Source organism: Sceloporus undulatus, chromosome 8, assembly GCF_019175285.1.
Source record: "Sceloporus undulatus isolate JIND9_A2432 ecotype Alabama chromosome 8, SceUnd_v1.1, whole genome shotgun sequence".
NCBI lineage: Eukaryota > Metazoa > Chordata > Lepidosauria > Squamata > Phrynosomatidae > Sceloporus > Sceloporus undulatus.
The window spans coordinates 9012128-9040102 of NC_056529.1; the positions used below are offsets into that span (position 1 = coordinate 9012128).

The 27975-nt window shown below is 42.1% G+C and overlaps 1 protein-coding gene across 2 annotated transcripts; it reads right to left on the reverse strand.

The window, feature by feature from the left end:
- Positions 1-3195: 3195 nt before the first annotated feature.
- PSKH1 (protein serine kinase H1) lies at positions 3196-27963 on the reverse strand. 2 transcript variants are annotated; one of them, XM_042438263.1, is made up of 3 exons: positions 27865-27963; positions 23959-24977; positions 3196-9918 (listed from the first exon to the last, which is right to left on the reverse strand). In XM_042438263.1, the coding sequence occupies exons 2-3, from the start codon at positions 24877-24879 to the stop codon at positions 9601-9603; spliced, it is 1239 nt and encodes a 412-aa protein (XP_042294197.1). In that variant the 5' UTR covers positions 24880-24977; positions 27865-27963; the 3' UTR covers positions 3196-9600. The 2 variants fall into 2 exon arrangements, with proteins under 2 accessions (XP_042294197.1, XP_042294196.1); XM_042438262.1 differs by having other exon boundaries at positions 23959-24979; positions 27749-27944.
- Between the last annotated feature and the right edge of the window lie 12 nt (positions 27964-27975).

Below are 27975 nucleotides of genomic sequence, written 5' to 3' on the forward strand. Positions count from 1 at the left end.
ACGTGCTCCTGGGCACAGCTGCCATGTCAGTATAAAGCAAGTGGTACTGGGTGCTGTGAAACTCCCAGGGGGTGCTAACTGAAGTGGTGTTCCTGTGGGCAGCTGCTGCCTACCTAGTCTTCCTTCCAGTGTCTGTGGTGAGTAGCAGGAGCGTACCCACAAGCAACTTAGGGCTGTGCCACCCTGTGTTTTTGCTTCCATTTTAGCTTGCTTACTTCCTCGCCTTGGTTCAGGAAAAGTGGAGATGGCTGGGGGGCTGCAGTTCCTTTCCCACAATAACTATGAGGTAACTACCATTTGGTGGCTTAGTGGTTAAGATGCCAGTTCTGATGATCATAAAGTCAGAAGGCTGGCAGTTGGAGACCCAACTACTGCATGACGGAGTGAGCTGCCATCACTAGTATCGGCTTCTGCCAACCTATCAGTCTGAAAGCATGCAAATGCAAGTAGATTAATAGGTACCTCTTTGGTGGGAAGGTAAACAGCGTTCTGTGCAGTCATGCTGGCCACGGAGTCATCTTTGGACAACACTGGCTCTTTGGATTGAAATAGAGATGAGCACTGTCCTCTACAGTTGGATACGACGACATTAATGTCAAGGGAAAACTACCTTTACCTTACCTACCATTTGAACAGGTTCACAGGCCATCTTAGTCAACATATTTGCACTAATGGAACAGGAGGCAAATAGTAAAAGAAAGAGAAATGTAGATTGTTGTACCATACTTAATAAAAATAAGACATCCTCTGAAAATAAACCATAGTGTGTCTCCTTGAGGAAAAATAAATATAAGACAAGTGTCTTGTTTTTAGGGAAACACGGTATTTAAACAGGGCTCTCATATCACCTCTTAACCGTCTCTTCTCCAGGCTTAACATCCCCAGCTCCCTAAGTCTTTCCTTATAGGAGATGGTTTCCAGACCCTTCACCATTTTAGTCGCCCTCCTTTGGATATGCTCCAGTTTCTCAACATCCTTTTAAAATTGTGGTGCCCAGAACTGGACACAGTATTCCAGGTGAGGCCTGACCAAAGCAGAATGGAGTGGCACTATTACTTCCCTTGAGCTAGACACTATATTTCTATTGATGAATCCTAAAATTGCATTGGCCTTTTTAGCTGCTGCATCACACTTGACTCACACTCGACTTGTAGACTACTAGGTTAGGGCTCCTAGAGCCCTTTCACACATAGTCTCCTTAACCCAAGTGTCCCCTTTCCTATATCTATGCATTTCATTTTTCCGCCCTAAGTGCAGTACCTTACATTTCTCAATGTTGAAATTCATTTTGTTAACTTTTGCCCAGCTTTCTAATCTATTAAGGTCATCTTGAATTTTGATCATCTCTTGTGGGGTATTAGCTACTCCTCTTAATTTGTTATCATTTGCAAACTTGATAAGACTGCCCTCTATTCTTTCATCCAAGTCATTGATAAAGATGTTGAATAGCATTGGGCCCAGGACAGACACCTGTGGCACTCCACTAGTCCTCAAAGTCCTCTCAAAACAGAAATCTCATCTCCCTGTGGAGACTACAGTAGCTCAAGGGTTTAGTGGGAAATGGCCTGACTGGCTCACATGTTCAGATCTGTAAATATCTAAATATATGGATGGCAGAGCTCAAATGGCCCTCCTGCAACAGAGCAACTGACCAGGGTCTTCGTCTGGCAGCTCCCTCCAAAATGCTGCAAACCCAGCATTGCTAATGTTAAGCCTTACCGTTTACACACAGCTTTGCTTAAGCTCACCATGTATCCACATACATTATCCCATTAATCCTTAAAATGCAAGGAGAGACAGAATTATTACCTATGTATTGCAGATTAGGGGAAGGCAGAGATAGCAGCTTGTGTATAGCCACTGGGTGAGATTCCTGGCTGAGGTAAATCTCAAAACAATGACAGCTCTACTTGGTTGCTTAAATAAATGGCTGAAGGTGCCAGAATATGAACAGAGAAGTACTCACCTAGGAACTGAGATGGTTTGCAAATACAGCCTCTTTTCTAGGGAGGCTGCTATGGATGGCCTTTTTTTGCCATTGCCATCACTTGTCCATAACTGGCCACAAATCATTTGATTTGGTGATTAAACTGGTACTTTTTTTCCTTAAAGGACTGTCCTTTAATTTAAAGATATAGCCATGTTAGTCTGTAGAATCAGTATATATAAAGATCTTGTAGTACCTCTGAGACTTACGAAAGAAATAAGTTGGAAGTGTGAGCTTTCATAGATTTCAGTCTACCTTCTCAGATGCTTTTGGTGGAGTGAAAGCCAGGGACAGACACATATATGCCATAGGTATGTGAGAATGTCAACGCAAATTCAAAGAATCTTGAATTTGAATTGACATTCTCACATATCTATGGTACATATACCGTATGTCTGTTCCTGGTTTCCACTCCATCGAAAGTGTCCTTTAATTTGTCTGGGTACTGCTCTAACAGTAAAACTGAGGCAAAGTAGGTGTATGTAAGGGGGGGGGGTCAATAGGGGTGTGTGGGCCACACCAGGTTACAGCTTAAGAGAGGTGACACTACTGCTCCCCCAAGATCTGCCTTTTGGCAGAAAGAGGCTGAGGCATTCTCCTACATTCCTTAAAAAATGTGACAGTGTGAGTGGGGCAGTGGCATCCCTAGGGTTGGTGTCACCCAGTGCGGTGTCAAACCCCCCCACCCCATTGCTCACCTTCCATTCCACGCCAAACAGGATCCTTGGTCATGCTTTTTTGCATTCATGTTACTCCTAAAACCTAATTCCCATATACCACTGATTCTTGCATTTTTCTAAGTATTTCATCTCATAAGAGCAAGCCATTGAAATATCAAGCACTGAGGAAGGTATAAGAAATAGGAGACCACTACAGAACTTTCCTTTCTCTATTAAGCAAGTGTAAGCAGCAACTAAAATGTAAAAGACGTAGTAGCATGTCTAGAGGGTGTGTCACAGACTCACAGCCCATTTCAGTATGTAGAGAGGTCTTGTAGCACCTTTGAGACTAACTCATAGAAAGCTCATGCGGCTAACTTCTTGCTTTCAGTTAGTCTCAAAGGTGCAACAAGATTTCTCTACATACTGATTCTACAGACTAATGCAGTTATATCTTTAAATTCACCCCTTGTTTCCTCATTCACCACATATGCATTAAAGCAGCCACAGCAAACTCATCCACCCAGCCAAAAGAAATTCACCAACAGAAACGAGGACCACCATTTTACTGAATAAACAAGATACACTTACAAATTTAAAAACAAACTGAATATACAAAATAAATAATTCTATACACTAATTTCAACATTACAGGTTAATTGTCATGTATCAAAATCACACTCTAAAAAAGTAGATTCCATAGTGTAAAAAAAGGCACCAGAGGCAAAATCACAGATACAAGTATTTGAGATTGAAAAGAGTAGGGGGAAGCCCACTGTCCCCCTTGGAAGAGGGAAGGAGAGACATGGAATACTCCCTTTTGGCGATCTGGATGTTGTGAGAGAAGGCAAAAAACTGCCTACACTCCTGAAGTACAGTTTCTGAAAACCTGCAATGGAGAACTTCTGAGAGACATTGTAATAGCAATAGCAAGTAAATTTCTATGCCACTTTTATCAGTGAACTAGCACTTCCCAAGTGGTTTACAATGTGTAAGCCAATTGTCTCCAACAAGCTGGGTACTCATTTTACCAACCTACGAAAGGATGGAGTGGACCCTGGAGCCCTCCTCTAGGATCGAACTTACAACACTGTGGCTCCAGGACCTGTATTTAATCACTGCACCAGAAGGGCTCCCTAACGTCAAATGTCAATTTAATGTCAAAATTGAAACATTCACAGACCGGGGAGAAGGTAAGGGCAGGAGGATGCCAAGAGTGGTGTTCCACAGCCCAAAGGTCACCGGAGTATGAAGTAGCCTGCTACTAGATGGAGAGTAACAGTGTGTCCTAGTTAATTAAGAGTGGTTTTCCGTCTGTATCCCAGAGAATTTAAGGAATGCCTGAAAAACTTCCAAAATCTTTAAAATTATCAGTGAGAGAATCAGCCAGACTAAGCAGACTCCCTTAAAAGACAGCTTGCCCCTCCTTACCAATTTCCCCCAACAACACACAGGAAGTAGTAGGAATGTTCTAGAGTGCTCTTACTTTTGTACCAGGTAAATGATGATCAGGATTGACCAGCAACCACTTTTCAACAGGCTCCTAAATCCTTCACAGATAAGTTGGTTCAGAAAGGGACTCTACAAATTGAAAGTTTGGAAGCCAGTGATTTCACACATTTTATCCAGTCCTTCATCACGTAACATGAGGGCAGCTGAGAATCTACACATTAATATTGAGTGGCAAGCAGGATGTCTTCAATGTTTCAATCTGCTCGCTTGGTAAATTAATGCACTTCACATTCTTTGCAATGTCTCTTGTTCTTGACTAATTCTAGAGACAGTGTCTAAAGAGCAGCTTCAGGGATGCTCAATGATAGATATTGCATTTAATTATCCCCCTCGCTCTGAACAGCAGGTCTTCATGCCATATCAAATGTCTTTTGACACACTCCCCTGAGTTTCAAAAAACAGTTTGTAGCACAGCAGGAGGTGCAGAGGGAAGAGAAGACATATGTGTGAGAAAGATACAAGCTTAAAGACACATTAGATATTATTACTGGTTACATCAGTTCTTTGGATGTTGACCTGGGACTCCAACTTTAATCTTGGATTTTCATGGGCACTGAGTGGTATTGATAAGGCACTGGCTAGCAGTGCATAATAAAATCTATCCAAAACAAGTGGCACTGAAAAATTTCTGAAGTGTATGGCAGAGCGCATATGTGGACTTATGCAACTGAGTACAGCTTTCCCACATTACTAGTAGCACTAGTGAGCCGACACAGGGAAGACATTTGTGCTGCAATGTCAGTGGCAGGGGATCTGGAGTCTAGAAGAAGTTCTTTCCTTAGGATGGCAACTGGGTCAGGAGCATAAAGGACAGCTCATGCAGGAGTCTGAGCTGCAGTCACAGTATATTTCAGCAGCAACAATAATATTTGCATTCTAAGAAAGGAGCCATAAAACCAGAAGTGGTGACCACTGCTACACCTGAAGGTGAACATATAGCTCACCTTGCAGGAAGGAGAGGGAGCGGAAAAGGAGAAGAGGAAGACAGGAAGGGAAGAGAAGAAAAAGGGAAAGGGGGGGGGAAAGGGGGGGTTAAATTTTGGAAAATGCTCCTTCATGCTGTTTATATTATCTGTGGCAACCCCATAATACACATTTGCAAAAGCTTGTAATCAGCACTAGGGCAGCACATTTTTCATCTAGCTTGCCTGTTTTCAGCATACTCGATGGCTGTGACCATGGAAGCAACTTTTGATCACAAGCCCTTGAAGGCTTCCTCTTTTGACTGGGGACCCATGTGTTGTGCAACACACAATTCCTCAAAAGGCCAGTGGAATCTTGGCAAAAGCCTTCAGTGCAGTATAAGGAGCGGCATTTATAGGGGGAAAAAGAGATGATGATGGAGGAGATAAAATCTGGTGTGAATATAAAAACGATTAACATAAAGCTGATACACTAATGTTAGCATAAGGGATTCGGAGATCCCAACTCAGGTATGTATTTGAGATGTAGGCAAAACTGTATACTGATGCACCCTGAAACAGCAGCAGCTTGTGGGATTGGAATAATGCAGGGCTTGGGAGTGTTACAACTGGCTATCACCAAGTTTGTTTAGTGGCTGTAAGGCAAGAGCAGTCAATTTGTGGTCTTTCAGAGGATGAACTGCAACTCTCATTCCACCTCAACACTGGCCATGCTGACAGCTAATGGGAGTTGCAAATCAACATCTGGCCACATCTGGTATTAGAAAAGAAAACCTCCATAAATTTGAGAAACTGGGTCTTGGGAAGGTAACATACTAGAAAGTGAGATTCTGTGAATGGAATCATGGACTGAGGAGTGGAAAAGCTTCAAAACACCAGAGACATCATCCTTATAGATATCACTTTGGTCAAGATTACAAATTCCATTTCCTGACATTACTGATATGGGACAGAGAGATGATTAGATGCCATCCTGTCCTCATTTGGTTAAATTGTCTGAAAGTATCTTCCCCAGAGGTAAAAAAGCTTCCTACTTCTGTTATCTAGCATTAAGGCATAATGATACTTCAAGATATTATCCAAGGATAGGGTGGGAGACATCACCTGTCCACAGCTTACAACCATGACTATTTGGGGCAAACCTCAGAATCTGTTGATCACACACTGGCTAGATTCTGGAACTTGCAGACCCAAATCATTGTGCTTCCAAGTTCTGCATTCTGTCTGATGACCACTTTGTAAAGTATTTGGCACAAAGGATCTGCTGATGCCCAGTCCCAAAACAATGGACAGACACTTCCAATGGCACAATCTGGACAGAGCCTGTCCCTAGTCCACCTCAACTCCCAATTTCCAGTTATGTCTCTGGAGACCACCCTTATTATTAAATTAGCACAAAACAGAAAAATGGCATTGCCTTCCTCCTGTTCCCCAAAGGATAAGTGGATTTCACACTACCAGACCCAGTTTTATATTTTACTTTGAAAACACAGTATTGCTAAGTTCCAATATATTTACTGTACAACTTTAGTTTTCCAACAGGAAGGAAGAAGTGCTGCAACATTGAGAGAGGACTCAGTACCCAAGTGTTGCCATTTTGTCAATTATATTAATAAACTTGCACAACCGTCTAGTTCACAGCTCCATATGGGAATGGAGGGACTATAGGCAACAAAGTGATGCTGAATTTGGTGTAAAAAAAAAAGATGGTTGTAATTTTTCTTGGCCTAGAAATGTGTATATGTAGTTTTAAAGATTCCAAGTTATCACCAGTTTATCTTGTCAGTATGGTCAGTTGGCATGTTGCAGGTAACAACTGCCCATACAACAAACCCCTACCACTGTCTTTTTCGGCAACAGGAACTTCTGCACTATGGACTAAAAAGCAATTACCCTCTTCCAAACTGGTGTTCTACTCAGAATAAGCAGTAGGACATAGAAAGATGAGAGAGACTTTCCACCCATATCCACATGTGTCACAGATACCCTACAAAGGCCAAAAAAGAAACCCAGGGCATACATGGTGATACAGTCGGCTCTTCTTATACACGGATTTTTTTTATACATGGATTCAAGCATCCACGGTTTGAAAATGTTCAAAAAAAGTATAAATTTCAAATTATCAAACCTTGATTTTCCATTTTTTATAAGGGACACCATTTTGTTATGTTATTATATCTAATGGGACTTAGGCATCCACGGATTTTGTTATCCATGGGGGATCTTGGAATCAAACCCTAGTGTATAACAAGGGTCCACTGTATTACATAATTAAACTTGTACAACTAACTGCCAACCAAACCAGATGAAAATAATGATGCAGCATAAAGCCAAGCACCAATAAAGGCCTGCAAGAATCGTCTGAACCACTAGATGTCCCTCCTGGCCTGAGAAATTGGTTCTGCACAATGTGGCTCTATTAATATAGCAGGAATACAAAGATGAATCAATCCCACCGTAACAAAATTAGATTAAACCTTCTTAAGCATACTAGCATTGTATTACATCTACCTTTCCTATGTACTGTACAAGTGATGTCTCAGCAAAATGAAGGCTGAACTAGATCCTTGCTAACAAGCAACTCAAAATCATAGCTAGTGTATTACAGACACATGTCTTGTGGCACAGCAGAGGAATACAGTCAGCAGCACACAGGACCTAACCCGATATAACAGAATCATACTTGCTGCACCTTATTTTTAATGCCTCTGCTGAATCACTGTCCAGTGGAACAGGAAGAGCTTTCATCACTGCTAATAAAACTTAACAGCATTTAACTGCTGAGGCCACCTGCCTTCCACGGCTAGTGTGATGTCCTCAGAACAGAGAAAAATCAACTTAAGGCCAGAAGCTCCACTTACACAAGCAGTTGGAAGAAGTAACATACCATTTTACGCTGCAGATGGGGGGTGCCATTATTGAATCCACCCCTGCATGACACACTCTGCAAAGTAAAACTAAAACCAAACCCCAAGCTTGTGACAAATGTTCTCTCCTATCCAGCTCCCTGATGCACTGGCTTTTTGTATGCACCGAGATGTTTTTCAACAACAAAACAAACATAATCCCTTATCTGTTGTCTGATGGGACATAGTCAATTCTACAATTTCAAGATGGTGGTATTTCCTTGAGAACAAAGGGGCTAGTGACTCTGGAGAATTGCTGCTGCAGGATGTAGCAGGTTTCTTCATTACAACCATGTGGGTTGTTTCATATTACGTACTCAGTTTAGAGGCAGCTTTGGCATTTGCCTCTTTGCTCTCTGGCTATCTTCTAGTGGCACACTAAAACCAGGAAAAAGTGGGTTAATCCATAGAGAGGGGTGAGCAAGGTAGATTATCTTTGGGTCCCTTTAAGCTATCTCATTTTATAATTCTAAGCTGCACTGCTTGTGTCCCACTGTGCCAGCTGTAGAGGTGGAACAGCTGTTTGAACCTACTCAGGCTTTCAACCCTAACTTTTAATGGGAGATATCTATCTCTGATGTCATCACTTTGTTGGGAGATCAAGTGGTGTGTGCATATGATGTTGTAAGAGGGGGAAAAGCCGCCTCAGGTTCCCTCAGCCACTTTGAACACTGTGGTACTGAGTAACACACTGGAGTTTCAGCTGAGTCAGAATGATGACTGGGTTGGCTATAATTTTTCCTGGCATTATATGGAAAAATACAATGGAAGACCAGCGACAATACTCCAACATATATGGAAAGACAGGAGGAGGGACAAAGCCTAACCCAAGCCATTCCCATCCCATATCAGACTAGTGCAGTTAAGGCACAGCGGTCTCTCTGGCCTAAGAGGTACAAAAGAAGTATGGGGATGGGGAGAGAAATAGAAGAGGAGGAACACTATTTCTAGTCTGTAATTTCCTCCACCAAGCCCAGAGAAAAATTTGGTCCCTATTTTACAGCTGTGCAGATAAATGGTAAAAAGCCATTTAGTACAAGACCAAACAAAAGCTCTAACTGTGACTTCAAAGGAACAGGTCAGGATCCAGAAAGCTGTACACAATATTCCAACTCAACAATGGGGTTTTAATTTTTTCCCCCATCCTAGTGCCTTGGATCCCCACAAAACTGCTTCTAATAGCAGTAAAATGGAGTTTACTTCCCAGTAAGTGGGTAAATTTCTACATCAGTCATCCACCATTTTCAACAGCGACTGGTCTGGCTTTTATCAGCTTGAAGTTAATAAATAGGTAAGAGTAGCAGGGACTCTCAGGTACAGATTCTTCTCTTCTATGTGGCTCCAGTATTTCAGGTAACTATTAACCTTTCCAAGATCTTGGCCAAGAAGCAGAGTTTTCAGGTGTTGGGTAGATACTGTAGGTGACCCTACCCAGGCAAGGTGCCCCAAAAGCTCCATCTCTTTCTAGATAGGAAAGTGGACATGGTGTGGGTCTCTGAGGGATTAACAGGGCAGCTGTACCCTGGATGCCACCCACTTAAGAAGATGCAGTGCAGAACACATCTCAATGACAAAAGAAAGAATGGGGCAGCAGGAAGCCTCCCACTGAGGTATCAGCCATTATACTGCTGCTGATAACGCAAGTTCAGCTCTCGCAATTCCCGCTCTCGCACCCGCCGGGACTTGTTGGATTTGGTAGAGCGGCTGGAGCGGGTGGACTGAGCTGATTTGGTGCTTTGGCAACGAGATGATGCCCTCTTAAGAAGGTTTTGAGAGATGGAACGGTGTAGGTTCTTCATGGAAGAAGAGGCCGCCATGGTGACCACCCAGGGGTGCTTTAAGGCTTGAAGTGCTGTCATCCGGTCATTAGGATCCACTGTGAGCAGACGGTCAATGAAATCCTTAGCAAGATTTGAAACGCTGGGCCATGGCTGAAGAAGAAAAAGGGAAAGGAAGGAATGGTGGTGGGGGGTGGGGGTGGAGAAAAATACAATTTTATTAACAAACATGCCATCCATCACTACATTAAGAGAGACAGTGAATAAGCTTTCGTTGTTGTTAACTTCTGGCAAGTCAACTTCAGCTTATGGCAACTCCATGAATGAGAGACCTCCAAGTTATCCTATCATTAGCTAGAGCCTTTGAATATGGTACTTGCTCTGCTAATGGTACTTGCTCCATGGTACTTGCTCTGGTAATGTATACAAGAAAGGACCAACCTCTGCCCTGCTCATGTTATTCCTTCATCCATACATTTACAAAGCAACACAGGAAAAGGACACAGATGCTGACCACATCTGCTTATGTATGTGGCTGAAAGCTACTGGAGTTCTCTATCTACACTGTAACTGCCATGCTGGTAAAGGAATGGAGAAGACTGCAGCTGGGGAGAGAAGGGTTAAACATCAATGCCCCATGCACTGTGGCTCCAATGAAAATCCCATCACTACCACACACACATATAGGATTCAGTTTTAAATTCCTGACATGTTGCAGTTAACATAATGTATATTTGGGCCCTTCACCACACCAAACACAGAATTCACCTGATAGCTACATGTGTGTGCGCGCGTGCATGCATGCATTTCCACCTGGGATGACTAAAGTCTCCTGTCCTTTTCTCCCTCTCTACATTAAGCTTTATGTGCAAAATCAAATGAGTTTTTAAAAATTAATACTAGGATTTGTAGGACTTTCCATTCCTATTCTGACATTTCAGCAAAGTTCTTACCATGGAAGCTTTAAAAATCAGTTGATGCTGCAGGGGAGAAGGAGTTGAAAGCACCACATGTAGGCTTCTTTCTCATACACAAAGAATCTTGACAACGGTGCTACACAACTAAAGTTGGCCCTCCGCGTTTGCAGCTTTGACTTTTGCCGCTTTGATTATTTGCGGATTTGATTCTCTCTAGGAATCTCTAGTTCCTCCAGTGCAACTCTACCAGAAGTTGACCATAGAGTTCTCACTTCTCTAGGCATTTGTAGGTCCTCCAGCATTATGATCAACTTCTGGCAGATGTTGACCACAGAGTTGCACAGGAGGACCTAGAGGTTCCTAGAGAGGTATTTACTTAGGTAAAAAGAAAAGTGTTTGATTGGATTCTCCACGCAATAATCCTGAACATTACAGCTACACACCTCCACTCCCACCCCAGTATTTGCTTCCATTCTAAAGATCTGTTTCCCCTAAATCCACAAACTGGAGGACCATTTTACATTTAGGATGGCTATTTCAGTATAGAACTGAACTATAAACCTTGGGTCAATTCCCAAATATATCATTTTAGCAATAACAAATATTAATTACATTAGTTTAATCATGTTGAAACAAACTCCTACCAAAAATTTCAAGTAGCTCTTGAATAAAGAACTAGGACAAGTGGAAATAAATTACCACCTTCAGCCTCGACAGGCAAGTCAGCATTACTAGCCCATTTAAGTGGAGCTAAACAGAAACAAACTCCCAAAGACGAGGGAATTGGATTTCTTATCCTTTCAATTACTCCACCGCCATCAGAAATGGGGAGGACAGAGCACTAGTAATTAGAAATCTCTTCTGGTCAGCAAACACAAATCAGTTTATTGATCTGTTTATGCTACTTGATGTTTCACCTGCTGTACTGTATGTATCTTGGGCTTGATTTAATTATGCCACCCTCCTGAAGAAAAGAAAAAAGAAAAGAAAAGCCCTGCCCAGCTTACAAGTGAGATGGATTCACCAGTTTCCTTGTTTAGTTCTTGGCAAACTTGATCTACTTTACAGTACTACGGTTTAGCCCTTATGCTGAACCAGGGTGGAGAACGGATAGCAATGTTGGTCAAGCAAAAGCGGCAGGAGAAGGGAATGACATTGTCACAAGAGAATCCCCGCCTTACTGTAGACATTAACTATGGCTTTTAATAATCATTTTATCCTGAAGGAGATATTGAGGCTTAACGTGGTTTGTCCGTATTCAGGATTCTCCTTAACCTCAAAACAATGGGAGGAAAAAACTGCAGCAAATATTGGGGGCGGGGATTACAGTTCAGCAGGAAACAGATCAAGGAAAAAAGCAGATTAAAAGACTTCAGCTCCCCACTCCATGGTCCCAATAAGGCTCCTTTACAGCTACTACCAAGCACATAATTTAAAGTAGTATAATGTCTTCTCTGGTCTGAAGCACAAAAACTGGCTGAGAGCCAACATGGTGTAGTGGTTTGAGTGTTGGACTATGACTCTGGAAACCAGGGTTTGTATCCTAATTCAGCAACAGAAACAGACTCAGAATAAATCTTAACAATAAACTCCTGTGATATCGTGGGGTCGCCATAAATTGGAAACAACTTGAAGGCACCCAACTACAACAAAGAATTGCCCAGGCTGCTGGCTCTCATGTGAGATGCAACCCCAACATCTCTAGAGAGAACCAGCTTGGGGAAGGATGCTCTAGGCTGGTAGGGTCTACTCTGACCATCTACAGTTCTTCAAGGTCTCTGGCAGAGGTGTTTCACAGCCTTGCTACCAAATTTCTTTTAACTCGAGATGCTAGCACCGACCCAAAATATGTGTGTGGCCCCTGAAGTATGACCTACTCAGGACAAATATCAGTAATCCAGGGGTGGAACTCATATGGCTTCCATGTGTTACTGGACTGCAACTTCCTTCTCACTATTAGCTATGCTAGCAAAGATTCTGAGAACCTGCAGTCCAATAATTTCTGGGGACATGTTTCCCATCCCTGCAATAATCAAAGGCTAATTATAACTCAAACAAGGAGAAATGGACTGAAAATATCTGCTTGACCCACAAAGTCTAGGATTCGAGCTCATTGTATGGCAATCCTGAACATTTTAAAATGATTTTTTTCCATTTAAATGCTCTTTCCATCCCAATACTGATTACAAAGAGAAGCAAATGCATCAGTAAGCATCTTATTCTTACATGATAATACCACTGAGATGTTTCTAGGTTATCACAGATCACATTTGCATGCAAAAAGAAGTCTGAATGCCAGAGAATACAATGTATAAGCTCTGCTGGTACATACAGCCTGTTTATGGCTGCTTTATCATTCCACCAACAGGAGTAGCAAAACCATCTAAAACCCAAAATCTTGTTGTTGTTGTGTGCCTTCAAGTTGTTTCCAACTTATGGCAACCTTATCATGTGGGATTTGTTCAGAGGAGGGTTGTCACTGCTTTCCTATGATTGCTATTTCCTTTTGCATAGCCCACTAACTAAAGTCCAAGTGTGAAGACAAGCAAACAGGGATCAACAGGCAGTAACACAGCTCACAGAGTGAAACCTTATGGGAAATGAAGTTTTGTAACTACACATTCTCCAATTTCTTGGTGTGGCAGCTCAATGCAGCACTAAGCTCTGCTGTGAACTAAATACTAGGGTTGCTTTACAAGAAAGTGGATTATAACCTTGCACAGCAAAACAAATGAGTTAATGTGTGCTATAGTACAAGGCAGCTTTCTGGACAGCAAGAAGAAATACACTCTTAATCCTGCAATAAGCTTCCAAGGAGCTGGTCATCCCACCAGAACTTTCTAATCTTGCTTTTAATCTTACATTAAGGAAGATTAAGGACCACTCATCTAGCTCTAAAACCCGGCTAAAGGTTCTTGGCCCATAAGAAGCTTTCAGCACCACACGGTTGTACCGCCTCCCACCTCATCATAATCATGGATGCCTTTTCAAACTATCACTCTTGATGTAACAGACAGTTTAAAATAAATATGATGGCAAGCAAGTTGCCTGGACTATGCATCTGAAACACAAATCAGTCTGGATTCCACTGTAAACCTCTCCAAAAGAGGTTTACAAAAGTCCAATTCCAAACTGTGAAATTACTGTGATTTATATTATAGTCCAGTTCAGAGGGGTTGGGTCATGCCCTATGCCCTTCAATGTATGGCTCTGGCCAGACATCCTTGTGGGACATTAATGTTGGTCTCTTGCCAATACTTTTGACCATAACCAGCCAAGCTGGAAGAAATTACTTTCAGCACTTCTGGACTCACAAAGTCAACAACTAAGAACCTAGCAGTAAACTGTGCATAAAAGTGTGAACGTTACATTGAGCACAAAAAGGCAACAGAAAAGGACAGGGTGAAGAGAGCAAGGGGAGATTGCATGCTAGAACCGGGCCTGGATGTGGATGAGCAAGCAGGTTTCAGTGAGGATATATGCTATTCTGCCTTCCTAAGATTCTTCCCAGGCTCTTAATGGAGACATTTTCCCCCTCTGCCCCGTCTGGCACATGCGAATGTGGGGAGGAAGAATGAAAGGATAAGAGTGGGACAACCTCTTTACTAATCCCGCAATACTAAAGATATGAGGCCATCTGGTGCCATCACCTCCTATAACCTAGTATTTTGTTTTGCTTTTCAAATGAAAATATGGTTTCCCCTTGCAGTCACATGTACCCAGAAAGGGACATAACTGCTTCTTCATTTATTTACACAAAAAGAAAACTCTGGCACAACCTTTCTTACTTTGAGTTGTGTGATGTCACAACAGGTACAATTAGAAGCAACCATGTTTTAAGCCAAGCTATGGGGGAGCACAGGTAGAAAAGTATCAACCTGTGCCAGCAAGCAATACTTGGGGGGGGGGGATTAATGGATTTTGGAGAACAGGTTGCCAGTGCATTGGTGGTTGTTAGCCAGCTGAATAGCCTGAAAACGTCTAAAACAGTACATGAAGACTGAACCTGTAGGAGTCATTTATAGTGGGTTAAGGGGCATGAATTTGTCAGGGCGCTCTTATGAGCCTATCCTCTATTGCTCAGATCTCTATTCAGACAATCCTAAGTCATGCTGTCTAGACCCACTCACTCCATTATCACTTTGCCCATATGAAAGGGATGTACTCTCCCAACAAGCCACAATGCAAGAAAATCTGGCTTCCAGTTCCTATGGAGAGCCATCGTAGGTAGAAGGGCTGTGCTGATTTGCAGCAGCATCTCTGCTGTATATAATGCTATAGAGCATGACCTGGAAAAATGGGTTTCTGCTCTAGACAATCATACTGTATTGTGTTTGACTGTCTTTAACAGGCAAGATGAAGAGTAGTTGCCTCTGGAATTCCTTACTAGGCACAAACGAACAGCAAAACAGAGAGAAAAAGCAAGAGCAGATGAGCTACTCCTCACCAGCTATTCCCAGTCTGTTAAAAAAGAATAGTTTGCTGAAACATGTTGAATCGTTCCCTGTTCTTCCCATGTTATTTCTGCCTCTGATACCAAATTTTCTGGTACCATTTTTTCATGTTAAAGAAGGAATTGTTCTTTTTTGTGGTAGAGGAACCAATTCCCTAAAGTTCAAAGCAGACACTGGTTGGACTAGAATCCATCATAAATTCATCTAGACTGTAACTCCCTTTGAACACGGATAGCAAAGCTGTAGGTTAGCTACCAAATCACTCTCTGAAACCAATCACCTGAAAAGCCTCAACATAATGACTCCCCAGGAGATAGAAGACTTGTGTATGCTCTAAGCAATAGTGTGGGAACTCTGCAGGCTACACACTATTGGGCATGAATCCACACTGTCAACAACAGCAGGAAGCTTCCTCTCCATGGCCAACTGTCTGCACAATTTACCATTTTACCAATCAACACTGATCACTGGCTTGAGCCAATTCTCAGGTTTCAAGAGAATCCCGCAATTCTTTCAGAAAAGAATTTATACTCTAACAAAGAACTAATTGGAAAACGTGTTTGGGAAGCCCAGAATGGCACCTACAGGAGGGGAAAGAGGAAGCAAGAGGGAGCAAAGCTATCTATTCCCATCAGCAAGAGACAGACACACAAAGGGCAGGGGGAGAAAACCAGAACTTGGTCAAAATGCAAGACACATTTGAGCAAGCATGGTGGAAACATCCGTTCCATTTTGTTTTAATCGTTCAATGTATTTTCCTGCTTCTGTAATGGCTACAATATGAAATTATTACATACAGTATTAGGTTGTAGATATGGTGAACCTAGAGTGCTTATAGTTAATAACATATGATGTTTATGTGCTGGTTTAATAAGGCTGCACCTACAAAAGAATACAAAAGTATATTGATTGTGCTAGCAAGGCCTAAATTATTAAGTTCAAAAGACAGGCTGAAGACATAAATGTATTAAAACTGGCAATACCTTATTACTTTCTGAAACAACCAAAGACATAAAATCAATAGAAGTTAGATATGTATTTTGCTGACTTTATTCAATTACTGTTAGAGAAGTGAGCAGATTCAGGCCAATAGTACTGTACATGCCAACCTCAACTGTGACTCCAATAGAGATGGAAGCAAAAACCAGAATTTGGTTCTCAGAGTTAATTCTGAGTAGTCAGCTTCTCCTCTTGAGTGCAATGTTAACAACTTTAGGGGAAATCTGTGGCAAAAACAACAACTTTGCAATATTTTCAGGACTAACAAATTGATTAAAAAAAGGAAACACTTGTCAGTCTTTAACACTGTTTTTATGTTCAGTGTGTTTACACTTAGAACAGTCTCAAGTGCATTGAAAATATATGTCCACAAAAATTATGAGACCAGATATCCCTCTCTTACTCTTTTGCGTACCCTTACATCCCAGGATACATCTTTTGTACATCATCTCTGATTGCCTGGAACCAACTTTCACTCACCACGGGAAATAAATCGTGCAGTTATTTCCAAGCCTGGACTTGTGTGCAAGCAGGATGTTGACTCAGTAGGCTGGCTTTGCAAGAGGGCTGTGGTCACAGTTTGGCTCATCAAGCTAGTACAAAAGCCACTGAAGTGCATCTGCCCTAGCCTTTAGTTGAATAGTTGCATTAAGGATAAGGGGAAGAAGAGAAGAATAAGAAGCAAAGCAAAGGAAGGTTCAGCGCCTCACTAGAGAGTGTGCATTTGTCAGGCTGACCTCAGCATTATACCTCAGGCATGGAGGCAGCCTATTTCAGGCCCCTTTCAATGTTCCCTTCCAAAAAGAAGAAGAAGAAAAAAGAACAGAAAGAAAGAGACCAGAACACTCTGCCTCTTCAAGAGAGCCCCCTCAGGACACATGCAGCCTCCTCTACACCCCTTCAATGTGCTCTTCACATGTGGGATGCAAGAGCACATTCCTTTCTAAATTGATTGCTCTTTTTCCAGGAGATAAGAGTAACTCTCAGGTACACTTAAAAGCTGACTTTTCAAGTCGCTATTTCTTCCAGTCAGGATTTTCATGGATTTGTTTGTTCATTCGTACACACACTTACAATTCTAGGCTGCAGTGCAAGGTACCAATAACATTTAATCTAGTTCATAAGTAAATAAAATTCTAAAGACCACCAGGGCAATAATCGGAAGAACTGAAAAGAACCTTCCAGTGGAACAGATTTTTATACCCACCAAAACTCATATTCTGAAAGGTCTGTAACACTCTTTGATGAAGGGATCTTAAATTGACACTACAGTACCTTGGAGCACATTCCATTTTCTGTGCCATTTCAGAACCAAACAATTTGATCAAGTATGGAGAATATAAATGGCTATCACAGCTTGCCCTCAAACACTCTTTCTATAGGTAAGTGGGGGGGGGTGGGGGTGGAGAATAATAATTTAAGATATGCAACCAGCAAATTACCACTTTCAAAGGCAGAAACAGAGACAAGGCAGAAATAGAATATATCGACAAACTCCAGACCATTGACAGTGGGTTGAACAGAGACAATGGTTTCCTGGCACATTACATACATGATAATGCTAGTTAGCACCCCAGCTTTGTGAGGGCTCTCTTGGCCACTTCATCACATCTCCTTTTTTGTTCCCAGCCAGCATCACACTACATTCCAATAACCCCCACTACTATTCAAATAGTTATCTACTCACCTTGGCTTTAGGCATTATCCTTCCTCCTGCCTTTATCTCCCAACAACTGACCTTATCACCTCAACACCATGCCCACAAGTTTTGCATTTCTATTGCTATTCTCACACACACCCTACTTATAAAGGTCTGTTCCTACGAACTGTAGTCCAAGCATTTGAGGAAGTAGATAAAGGGGTAATACATCCGGCCTGTGGGCGGAATCATGGTGTAGCACCTGCACACTTGACACCGTGACTCCAGTCCATCACGCCATGATGCCACATGCCCTTCTACACGGCACATGGCATCATGGCGCAGTGCGGAATGGGCATCATCATGCCTCCCCATGGCAGCTATGACACACCTTCCAGGGAGCAAAAAGGAAGCCCCTTTTCGGGGCTTCTTTTTGCTCCCTGCAGAGGCCACAGTGTGCGGTTGCCCATCACCTATCGGTACAACTTCAAAGTCTATGAAAACTTAAATTACCAACTTCTTTCTTTCTCTCAATTAGTTTCAAAGGTGCTAAACGATCCCTTTAGATACATCACTTAACAGCAGACAAAAAGAAACACTCTTCCATGCCCAGTTAGTGAGTACAGTAATAATAGTTTGCCTTCCATAAGCTTACAGATTGCAAACTGCTTAGAGAGTGCTGAGTTCAGCAGTATAGAAAAGTACAGGCTATTGCTATTCTATAAACAATGGACCACAAGTACAGAGGAAAAGCAGTTTCTTAGTTAGGAGTTCTATGGGAGCTTCACAAGAACTTGTGCAGAGCATCTCCCAAGGAATGCAGTATCTAGAGAAGGGGTGGACAACTGTTATGGGACTGTGTTGTCTCCCAAGCAGAGACAGAAAGACTGCTTCCTTCCCCTCCCACTACTGCAGCTCCCCACACAAGAATTTTGCACCAAATGCCAACCAGCATCTCCGGATAGAGTTTTCCTCCAACAGAAAGTAACCCAGAAGTTTACTGATCCAGGAAGAAAGTGGCCTCTTCTATGAACAGCTGGTGAAATAGAGCCAGCCATGGCTAGGCTGACCCCCCCCCCCCCCCCGATCTTAGCCAGCCACTAAATGACTAGAGTGTGTGCCCTGGCAGCTGACTGCACCTCATCACCGTACACCTAAGTCTCTTAGGTGGACAAGTTTAAATGATAAGGCACTCTTTGTGTTAACTTCATAGTCTCTTTTACAAATTTTTTGGAACAAGCCACACTTCCATTTTACACTGCCTCAAGCTTGTGTGAAGCAGAACATGATGATGCACAATTCTATGTTCCAGGACAACATTTTCACCAAGACTCACATTGTGCGTCAAGGTGTTTTAAGATTCATACCATCTGGAGGTGGTATTCATCAGAGAATAAAAGCTGGCATGAGTCACAAAGCAACAAGAAGGGAGGGTGACGTTGGTGGACAATTCTCCCCAGCAAGCCAAGAAATATAAATGACAAGATTTCAACCACCCATTAAAATGATGCAGCCTACACTTTTAAAATGATGCTGCTGAAAAGTTTATGATGTACTTTTGCAGGCTTATGTTGTTTCCAGTTCATTTCATGCATATCCTGAGAAGCAATTCTCAGTCACTTTTCATGCTTTATGTAAAACTAAGATTGTGAAGTCTAAAAAACATGATTATACTGGCCCCATTACATTTTTATCTTGACTTTCTCAGTTCCCTCAATGGCATATGTGACCCTTGCTCCCTGCAACACTTCACAAGAACTTCACAACCATCTTAAGAAGCAGGCATGGCTTAAGAGAAATATTGATTAAGTCAAGCCCATCCAAGAAGCTTCACTGCTTAGTGGGGATGTGAGCTCAAGGACTCTCTAACCCTAGTCAGCTCCTCTAATGTCAAGCCCATTCTGGATCCTGTTTTATGCCCCTAAAGCTGGCAGTGGAAATGCCAAAAGAAAGAACATGGTGACACTCCACTGCTACAAGAAGTAAAACCTCAGCTTCGAGCATTGCTCTGAACAAAGAATGTCTTGCTCTTTACTCAGCAGGAGAAAAAACAAGGCCACTAAAGGAATGATTTATGACTGCCCAAAGAGGACGCAAAAAGACATGCAACAAATTAAAGCAAACATGATTAAAATATAGTGGACCCTTGCTTTATGTGGGGGATCTGTTCCGTACTTTGGCCAAATCATGAGAACACATGACTCACTAGAAAAGACAATAATGCTTGGGTAAGGTAGAAGGCAGAAAGAAAAGAAGACCCCATTCTGGATGGATAGATTCAGTCAAGGAAGCCACAGCCCTAAGTCTGCAAGACCAAAGCAAGGCTGTTGATGAAATGGTGACCTGAAGGTCTCCCAGTTCATGAGGTTGACATAAGTTGAAGTTGACTTGACAGCAGTTAACGACAACAGTTTTGACATCACCAGAAAACAGTAGAAAGCTTTTCACTGTGTAACCTGTAGGATTGCTCACAGTAAAATTAGCTCTTCAGCTTGTTTAGCAAAACCCTGATCAAGCAAAGAAGTAGCTGCAGGACGCCATGTGGAAGGGAAGGAAACACAATTAGTTCCTGATGGATAGGCTGCACTGATCCAGCTTTGATAAGCAGTGTAACCCTTACTGAGGGAGCTAACATCATCAGAAGTGCCTGCCAAGTCACTTCTCCCTAGGCTCTCTTAAACTTCACGCCTTTGCCATCAATACCACGCAAGAGCCAAAGAATGATAATTAGAGTGGTTGAGGTCAGCAGGACCTGAATGAGCTATTATGGTACAGCTGGCCCATCGATCGCTTAATAGCCTCTTGAAAACAAACCCTGCGCTCCAGGAATAGAACCCCAACAGTAAGCTCTCTCAGACAGCCATCGCATTAGTTGTGTGTCAGCTCATTTCTCATCAAGAAAATGAGAATACTTCCCAAGTCAGCCTGAATTTCAATTTTCATTTTTCTTACCACAGGAATTCAGCTGCTTCTTGGAAAATACACCTGGAGAGATTGGGAGGAAGCAAGTCTCTACAGTACTTCTGTGGAATCTTCTGTGATGTGCATACACTGCCTAACTGTGAAATTCTATTAGAGCCTATGTTACATTTTTGATCACCAGTTCAAAAACAACTTTTATTGCCATAACTCTATAATCAATGCTCCACAGAGTTGTCTTATGGAAGAGGGGGTAAGGCAACTTCTTTTCAAATGCTGGAGTTAAACACAAGGGGGAAGAAAACATCCAGTAAATCCCCCCAGCCCTTTCTCTTACTTCTTCTGGCATTCTCTACCCTATATTTGTCAGAGATAGCTGTGTCCAGAATGTGCAGAATACTCTTATGTAGGAAGGTCAGACATAAGTTTAATAAGCTATCATTGCTAATCTCTTCCCATACTAGAAAAGGAAAGAAAGAAAAGACAGCTCTCCAAGAATACTTAAGAAAGCCAACACATCATCTCTTTGAGAAATCCATGATTCTCAGGGAAAATTAGGTGGAAGCTTAGAAACTCATGTCTCTGTAGCCCATCACTCATTTCAAACACTGTGCAGCACACTGTTTAAGTCAGTGCTAGAACAGGACAAATGACACACTGAGTTTCATTCACAATTCACAATGGGAAAGGCTAATCAGATCATATAATGATCTAGATTCATGGGCTGTATACTCAAAATAGAAATGCAAGTTAAATGGAAGCTAAATAGGAACAAATCCTACAATCTGGAAGTTGCAGTCTTACCTAAGCCCTGAATTAGATTGCAAGACAGACCCTAGTACAAGAATATGGAAGCCACTGGATGAAAACATAGAACACAAGAATTAACAACAGTGCATTATTTGGGAAACATTTCCAGTCTTGCTTAGCCACAAACTTTCTTAAAGTTTTAAAGAAGGGCAACTTGTTTTTCCATATTGCTTCATCCTGATTTAGCATCAGAAATGTTGTAACTTAAACACTACATAAAGATCATCCATTACTAAAATGCCACCAGAGCCTCATTTTTCTAAAATGCCAAAAATATTAAGCATCTTGTTTGCTTTTCAGAAAGTTATTTTACTGTCATTTCTCATCCACCAACTGAAAAATTACTCGATTAGTCATCTATAATATTTGGCTCAAATCTTATTACGATGCACTTAGGAAAAGTGCTGAAAGTAGTTCTATTTCTGAGAGTAAGATCCTGAATGGGATAGACTCCACGGCTGGATACCACTTCTCCTAGAACAGGAGTTTGGTACTCCAAGATGTTTCAGTCTTCAACTCACAAATGTGAGCCAGCATGATCAATGGTAAAGGGTTAGGAGAGTTCAAGTCCAAAACTTCTGGAAGACTAAAGGTTCCCTGTTCCTATACTGTAACAACAGTGCAAAGAATGAACACTAAAATGGCTGACTGAAATTATACATGCTAAAGTTTCATGGAACTGGACTCCAAGGCATCTTGACAGCAGCTTCATTTGATACAATGCAGATTCCTAGATTGAACATTTTAGGGGATCAAAGGGCAAACTCTTAAGAAACAGCAGGTTACCCGTGACTGTTCAAGAAGCTGCCATCCTCACGGGGGCTGCCGCAAAACTGAAAAGTTTTCTATCTTCTTACAGCAGAGCTAATAAAATAAGGCTTCCCAAACTGCCTTGGAAATTGTACTGCTGCTAAAAATGATACGTGTTAAGTCTCCCTTATCTGAAATGCTCAGGACCAGAAGTGTTTGGGATTTTGTATGTTTTTGAATTTGGAATATTTGCCAGCTGCCTGCTTCTGCCATGCAAACCAACAACAGGAGCATCACTGCTGCCAGTTCCAAGACTGAAGTAGCTGGTTGGAAGGTTCTCTGGAGATCTCCTGTACGATAATCAGGTCTATTATATAAAATAAAATGGTGCAATATTTGTGGGTTGCAGAGAGAGAAAGAGACATGAGGAGACTTCAGAAACCTGCTTTTAAAAAATACTTGAAAAACAGAGTGAACTTTCTACAACTGGAGCAGGGGACGTTAGGACCCAGGAAAAGCAGCCTCGGTAGCAGCAGCCTGAAATCCAAGTTGCTCTCTCCAACTGTGTCTCTGTACACTCACATCTCTTGTGTCTCTCTGCTGCCTGCAAAAACTGCACCATTTTATTTTATATAAGGGACCTAATTACTGTACAGGTGATCTCCAGGGAGCCCTCCAGCCATCTTCTACCAGTTTCAAGCTAGCAGTGGCAGAGCTCCTGGTCATTCCTTTGCAAGGCAAAAGCAGGTGGCTGGCAAACATTCCAAAAACAGATCCCCTGTATAAAATAAATAGTGCAGTATTTGTGGGCTGCAGAGACACAGTTAGAGAAAGCTGCCGCCACCACTGACATCTCTTTTCCTGGTTCTTATTACCTACTGCCTCAGTCATCTGAAATTTCACTCTATTTTTCATGCAAAAGCAGTTTTTGGAAATCTATTCCTGTCTCTCTCTCCAGCCACGACTCTCTGCAGCATTGTGTCTCTCGTGTCTCTCCACAACTCATACATACTGCACCATTTTCTTTTGAATAAGGACCAGATTATTGTACTGGAGTCCTGCAGCTACCCATTTTGCATGTGAGCTGGCAGTGGCGCTCATTATCATACACTCGCGTCTATCTCTAGCCTCATATCCCTCTCGAGCCTTGCAAATGTACATACTACACTACTTGTGTTGCAGTTCCAAAAGTTTCAGATTTTGGAGCATTTCAGATTTTGAAATTTCAGATAAGGGAGACTCAATCTGCAACAGTGATGCAAGGATAAGAATATTCTGTATTGTTCAAATGGTTCTTCAACAGCTTTCTCTGTGTAAATCTTTTCTTAGATGAAAGGAAATACAAATTCTGAAGACAGAATAAATGCAGTAAAAGTTAATCAAGATATGCACTGGGGATTTTCAATACCTACTCTGAAAAGACCTGGGTCTCTCACTTTCCAGGAGGTTCCTATTGCTCAGAAATCATTTATTATCTCTGCTTAAACAAAGATGGCAACCACCATTTCTTTAAACATTTTCACAAAAAGGGTATCTAGATCCTGAAGCAAAAGTCATACTACATTCCAATTAACAATAACTTTTCAGAATCTGGTCCCAGCAGGGATTAAGATTTAAGGGTCATGGGAGGCATCCCAATTTGAGAACATCATAAAGTACTCTGGTACATCACACACTTTTCTTACCAAACCTCTGGCACACTCACCTCCCCTGAGTAACTGTACTTTCCTTTTAGAATTTGCCGGTATAAGCGGGTGCGGTTGTCATCCTCAAAAGGCATTGTCCCACTTAAGAGGATGTATGAGATCACACCCAGAGCCCACATGTCTACAGAGTTAGTGTAAGGCTTTCTGACCAAGATCTCTGGTGCAATATATTCTGGTGTCCCACAGGTTGTCTTCATCAAACAGTCATCTCCTTTCTTCCGAGCACTCGCCAGCCCAAAGTCTGTGATCATTATTTTAGAATCCATGCCTGGGTGATAGTACAGCAAGTTCTCTGGCTTTAAGTCCCTGTGAGTTATGCCTAATGTATGTAAGTATTTAACCCCATCCAATACCATCTGTAGCACCCGGGTGGCATCTCTTTCTGTGAAGGAGCCCTTTGCAATGATACGATCAAACAATTCTCCTCCAGTGGCTAATTCCATCACCATGTAGACACGCTCTTGAGTCTCAAATACTTCAATAAGTTGGATGATGTTGGTGTGCCGCACACGGCGCAGCACACACAGCTCCGACTCGCACACTTCTCTCCCCTCACGGTACTTGGTCTCTATCAACTTGATTGCATATGGCTGCTTGGTGGCCTTGTGCTCCACTCGAACCACTCTGCTAAAGCTGCCTCGGCCAATCAGGGCTTTGATGTCATATTTAGCTGTCACTCTGGGATCAAATTTCGCACGATATTTTGCCACTCTGTTCTTGCGAGGCTCTGGCTGTTCCACAAGTGGGTTGGTGTGACAGGGAGGAGAAGGGATGGCAGATTTGATGGCATCGCCATCCCCTTTGATGAAGTGCTTATATATATCATTTTTATAACCAGTGTAAGGCTCCACCTTTTTAACAAGATCCAAATGAACATCCTTGGGAGGCTCAGGGAGTACTTTGCTAGTACCACAGCCCATCACTGAATGGTACTAATCGCCCATCAAGGTGTTCTCCCAGAGCAACACCACAGCAACCATGTCTGGAACAACTCCAACCTTTGCAACATCCCAAGAAGCTAGAGGGAGAAAGAGAGTATAATCAGTTTTATACTTATTCAAATAAATGCCCCTTTTTTGAGTATATGATTAATTAAGACTTTATATGATATTACAGCTGGCATTGTGTCAGTGACATATGCAGGCATATGTCCAATTTATGCCTGGATATGTCTTTCTCCTTCATGAGAAAATTTTACACCTTGAGCATTCCTGTTTTTACTTGGCTGCCACCTGTTGCCGTATCTAAACTGTGCTCCTCTTTGAAATGCCTTTTAATCTTTTCCATTATGTAAAAAGATTTCATGCACAAACCCTTCTTAGGCTGCAATCTGTCCAAAGAAAGTGCTTTCAATACTATTTCAGAACAGCTCAGATATGCTACCTTCCAACCTATATAAATCTCAAGGTGAGAGAGAAGGAAAGCAGCAGCATGGCTAGTTGTTTTCTTAAAATACGTCAGTGTGTAAGATGTTTCTTGGTGTTGGTTTTAAAGGCAGATACGTGCAAGAGATTGGAAGCAGGAGATTATGCCCCTTCTTTGTAACATCAGACAATGAGAGAAGGTGCATCTGCTGCACTAGTTGCCCTGTTGGCACTCTTTCTTGCTGAGAGCTCTACTTGCTCTGCAAGCAAAAGAGGACAGTAAAACAGTGGCTTTTACAGGAGCAATGCCATCTTCTCTCAGTTTTGCAGAATTTTTTTAGATAAAGCTGACAATGCTAAAAATATTAGAAGAGGAAGCAAAAAGCTTCCCTTTCTGTACTCAAGGCTCCTTTGTCTTAAATCTATAATGGCGTTCATCGATCCTGGACTTAATTTCAGCTTAATAGTGCCTAGAATCCTGAACTTCCCCAGCCCTTCTATTGCTTCTCGATGTAAAGAAAACTATGTGTAGTGTAAATGTAAAGAAAATTATATGGCACAAATCATATCAGCCAATAATACAATCATTCTGGGATTTAATGTGTTTTAGCACAATTACTTAAAGATACAAGCAAATATGTTTCTATCCAAGATAACAAGAGACGGATGTGCCAGCAAATAATCACTAATGATCAAAAGTACAGTATCACTGCACTAGACCATTGCCTATAACAATATCATCATTCTTTATGTTCATCGGCACATCAGTCTTTCCAATCTTGTGTAAGCTTGAGACATAGTAATCATCTGTTCCTCTGTGGCAAATGAATATATAAAGTGGTTGTGTTACCAAAGCCATAGTCAGGATTACTTAACTGTGTATGAAATGTCAACTGGAAATAACATGCATAGCTGTGCATATAGGAAATAAATGCCAGGTTCTTACCCAGTTTGAAACCTGCTTTTTTGTGAAACCTATTATTCTTTGTACTGAGCAAATTTATCACATCTTGTTTCCTGAAACTTTGTTAAAGCTTCTTAAAGATTTCATCAAAGACTTAGAGAAAGAGTGAATGTGTGGGAAGAAATCTTTCATCACAAGAAAGAAGAGCAATTTCCCCTTATTCCTATTTTATACAGCTGTTTTTTGCCTGGTACACTGAGATGTGAAACCAGCCAAGTGCCCACATCTCTATTAAAGCCACACTCATTCTCACATCCAAGTTAACATTTATAGCCAAAACAAAGGCAGCAGGGTGCAATGAATACAAAGGACTCTCTTGGTCAAAACTGTTAGGAAGCAATCTGCTAACTCCCATTCTCTCTCTCTCTCTCTCTCTCTTTCCAAAAGGGTTTTCAGTCAACAGTGAATCCAAGTTTATGTTCTACCAGCATAGTAACAATACTTCAAAAATGCTTACTTGCCAGCCATTAAAGAAGAGACCAAAGCTTAATGAAGAAGAATAAGCTTCACAAGCTGTTCTCAGACACAATACCTAAAACATTCAGTGGCAGCTGTCTTGGCCATATAGCGAAGTACAATAACATCCCAAATCCACAAAACAGGGATACCTTTAACCAGTCAACTACAATGCACAAAATGTATGGTGTGCCTTTTGGTTGGCTGATTAAAGGTATCCCTGTTTTGTGGATTTGGGATGTTTAATACCTTTAGAGAAATAAAAAGCAGGTAGCAGGACCAGGATTCTGCAGCCACTTTGTTGTTGCTGTGTGTTGTTGTTGCTGTTGTGTACCACCAAGTAGTTTCTGACTTAATGGCAACCCTAAGGCCAACGGATCACAGGGTTTTCTTAGCAAGTTTCTTCAAAGGGTTCTTTCGCATGGCCATCCTCTGAGGCTGAGAGAGTGTGACTTGCCCAAGGTCACCCAGTGGGTTTCCATGGCCAAGTCGGTATTCAAACCCCAGTCTCCCAGTATTTTAGACCAACAGCCAATAGTCCTTGCATCTGTGGAAGTAGACTTTAGTCTAGGAAAGCTCCTGCTGCCAATTTCTTTCTCTCAGTGAGTCTCAAAGGGGCTGCAAGGCCTCTCTACGTTTATTATTATTATTATATCCAAATGCATCTGAGGAAGCAGACTTTAGTCTAGGAAAGCTCCTGGTGCGAACCTCTTTCTTTCAGTGAGTCTCAAAGGTGCTAAGAGTCCTCTCTATAACTGCTTCTAGAGACTAACACGGCTATATCTTTGAACTGTACCCTCCTTCATTAGTGACTCTCTGCTGGCACATAAGCCTCTTGTCCTCCTGGGGACATATAAGTATAAGCTCGAAACTCTGGGGCCACAGCCAAAGGATCCCACCGCCTGGGGCTCCGCTCTGGGCCCACAACAAACTCCAACTCCCAGAATTCCATAGCCTTGAGCCAAAGCAGTTAAAGCGGTGCCAAACCGGGTTATTTCTCCAGTGTGAGAAAGTGAAAGGCCGAGGCCCCTCCAAGCAACGCGACTCCGGGCCCAAGGCCTACGAAAGGCGAAGGGAGGCCACGCCGCGACTGGCCCCCTCGAAAACGGAGCCGCACTCACCTTCGCTCCAGCCCAAACGGTATCTATATGTTTATATATATATGTATGTGTGTGTCTCTGTGGAGAACGGGGGTCATGACCTGACGCTGGCGTCGCGCGTCATCAGTGCGC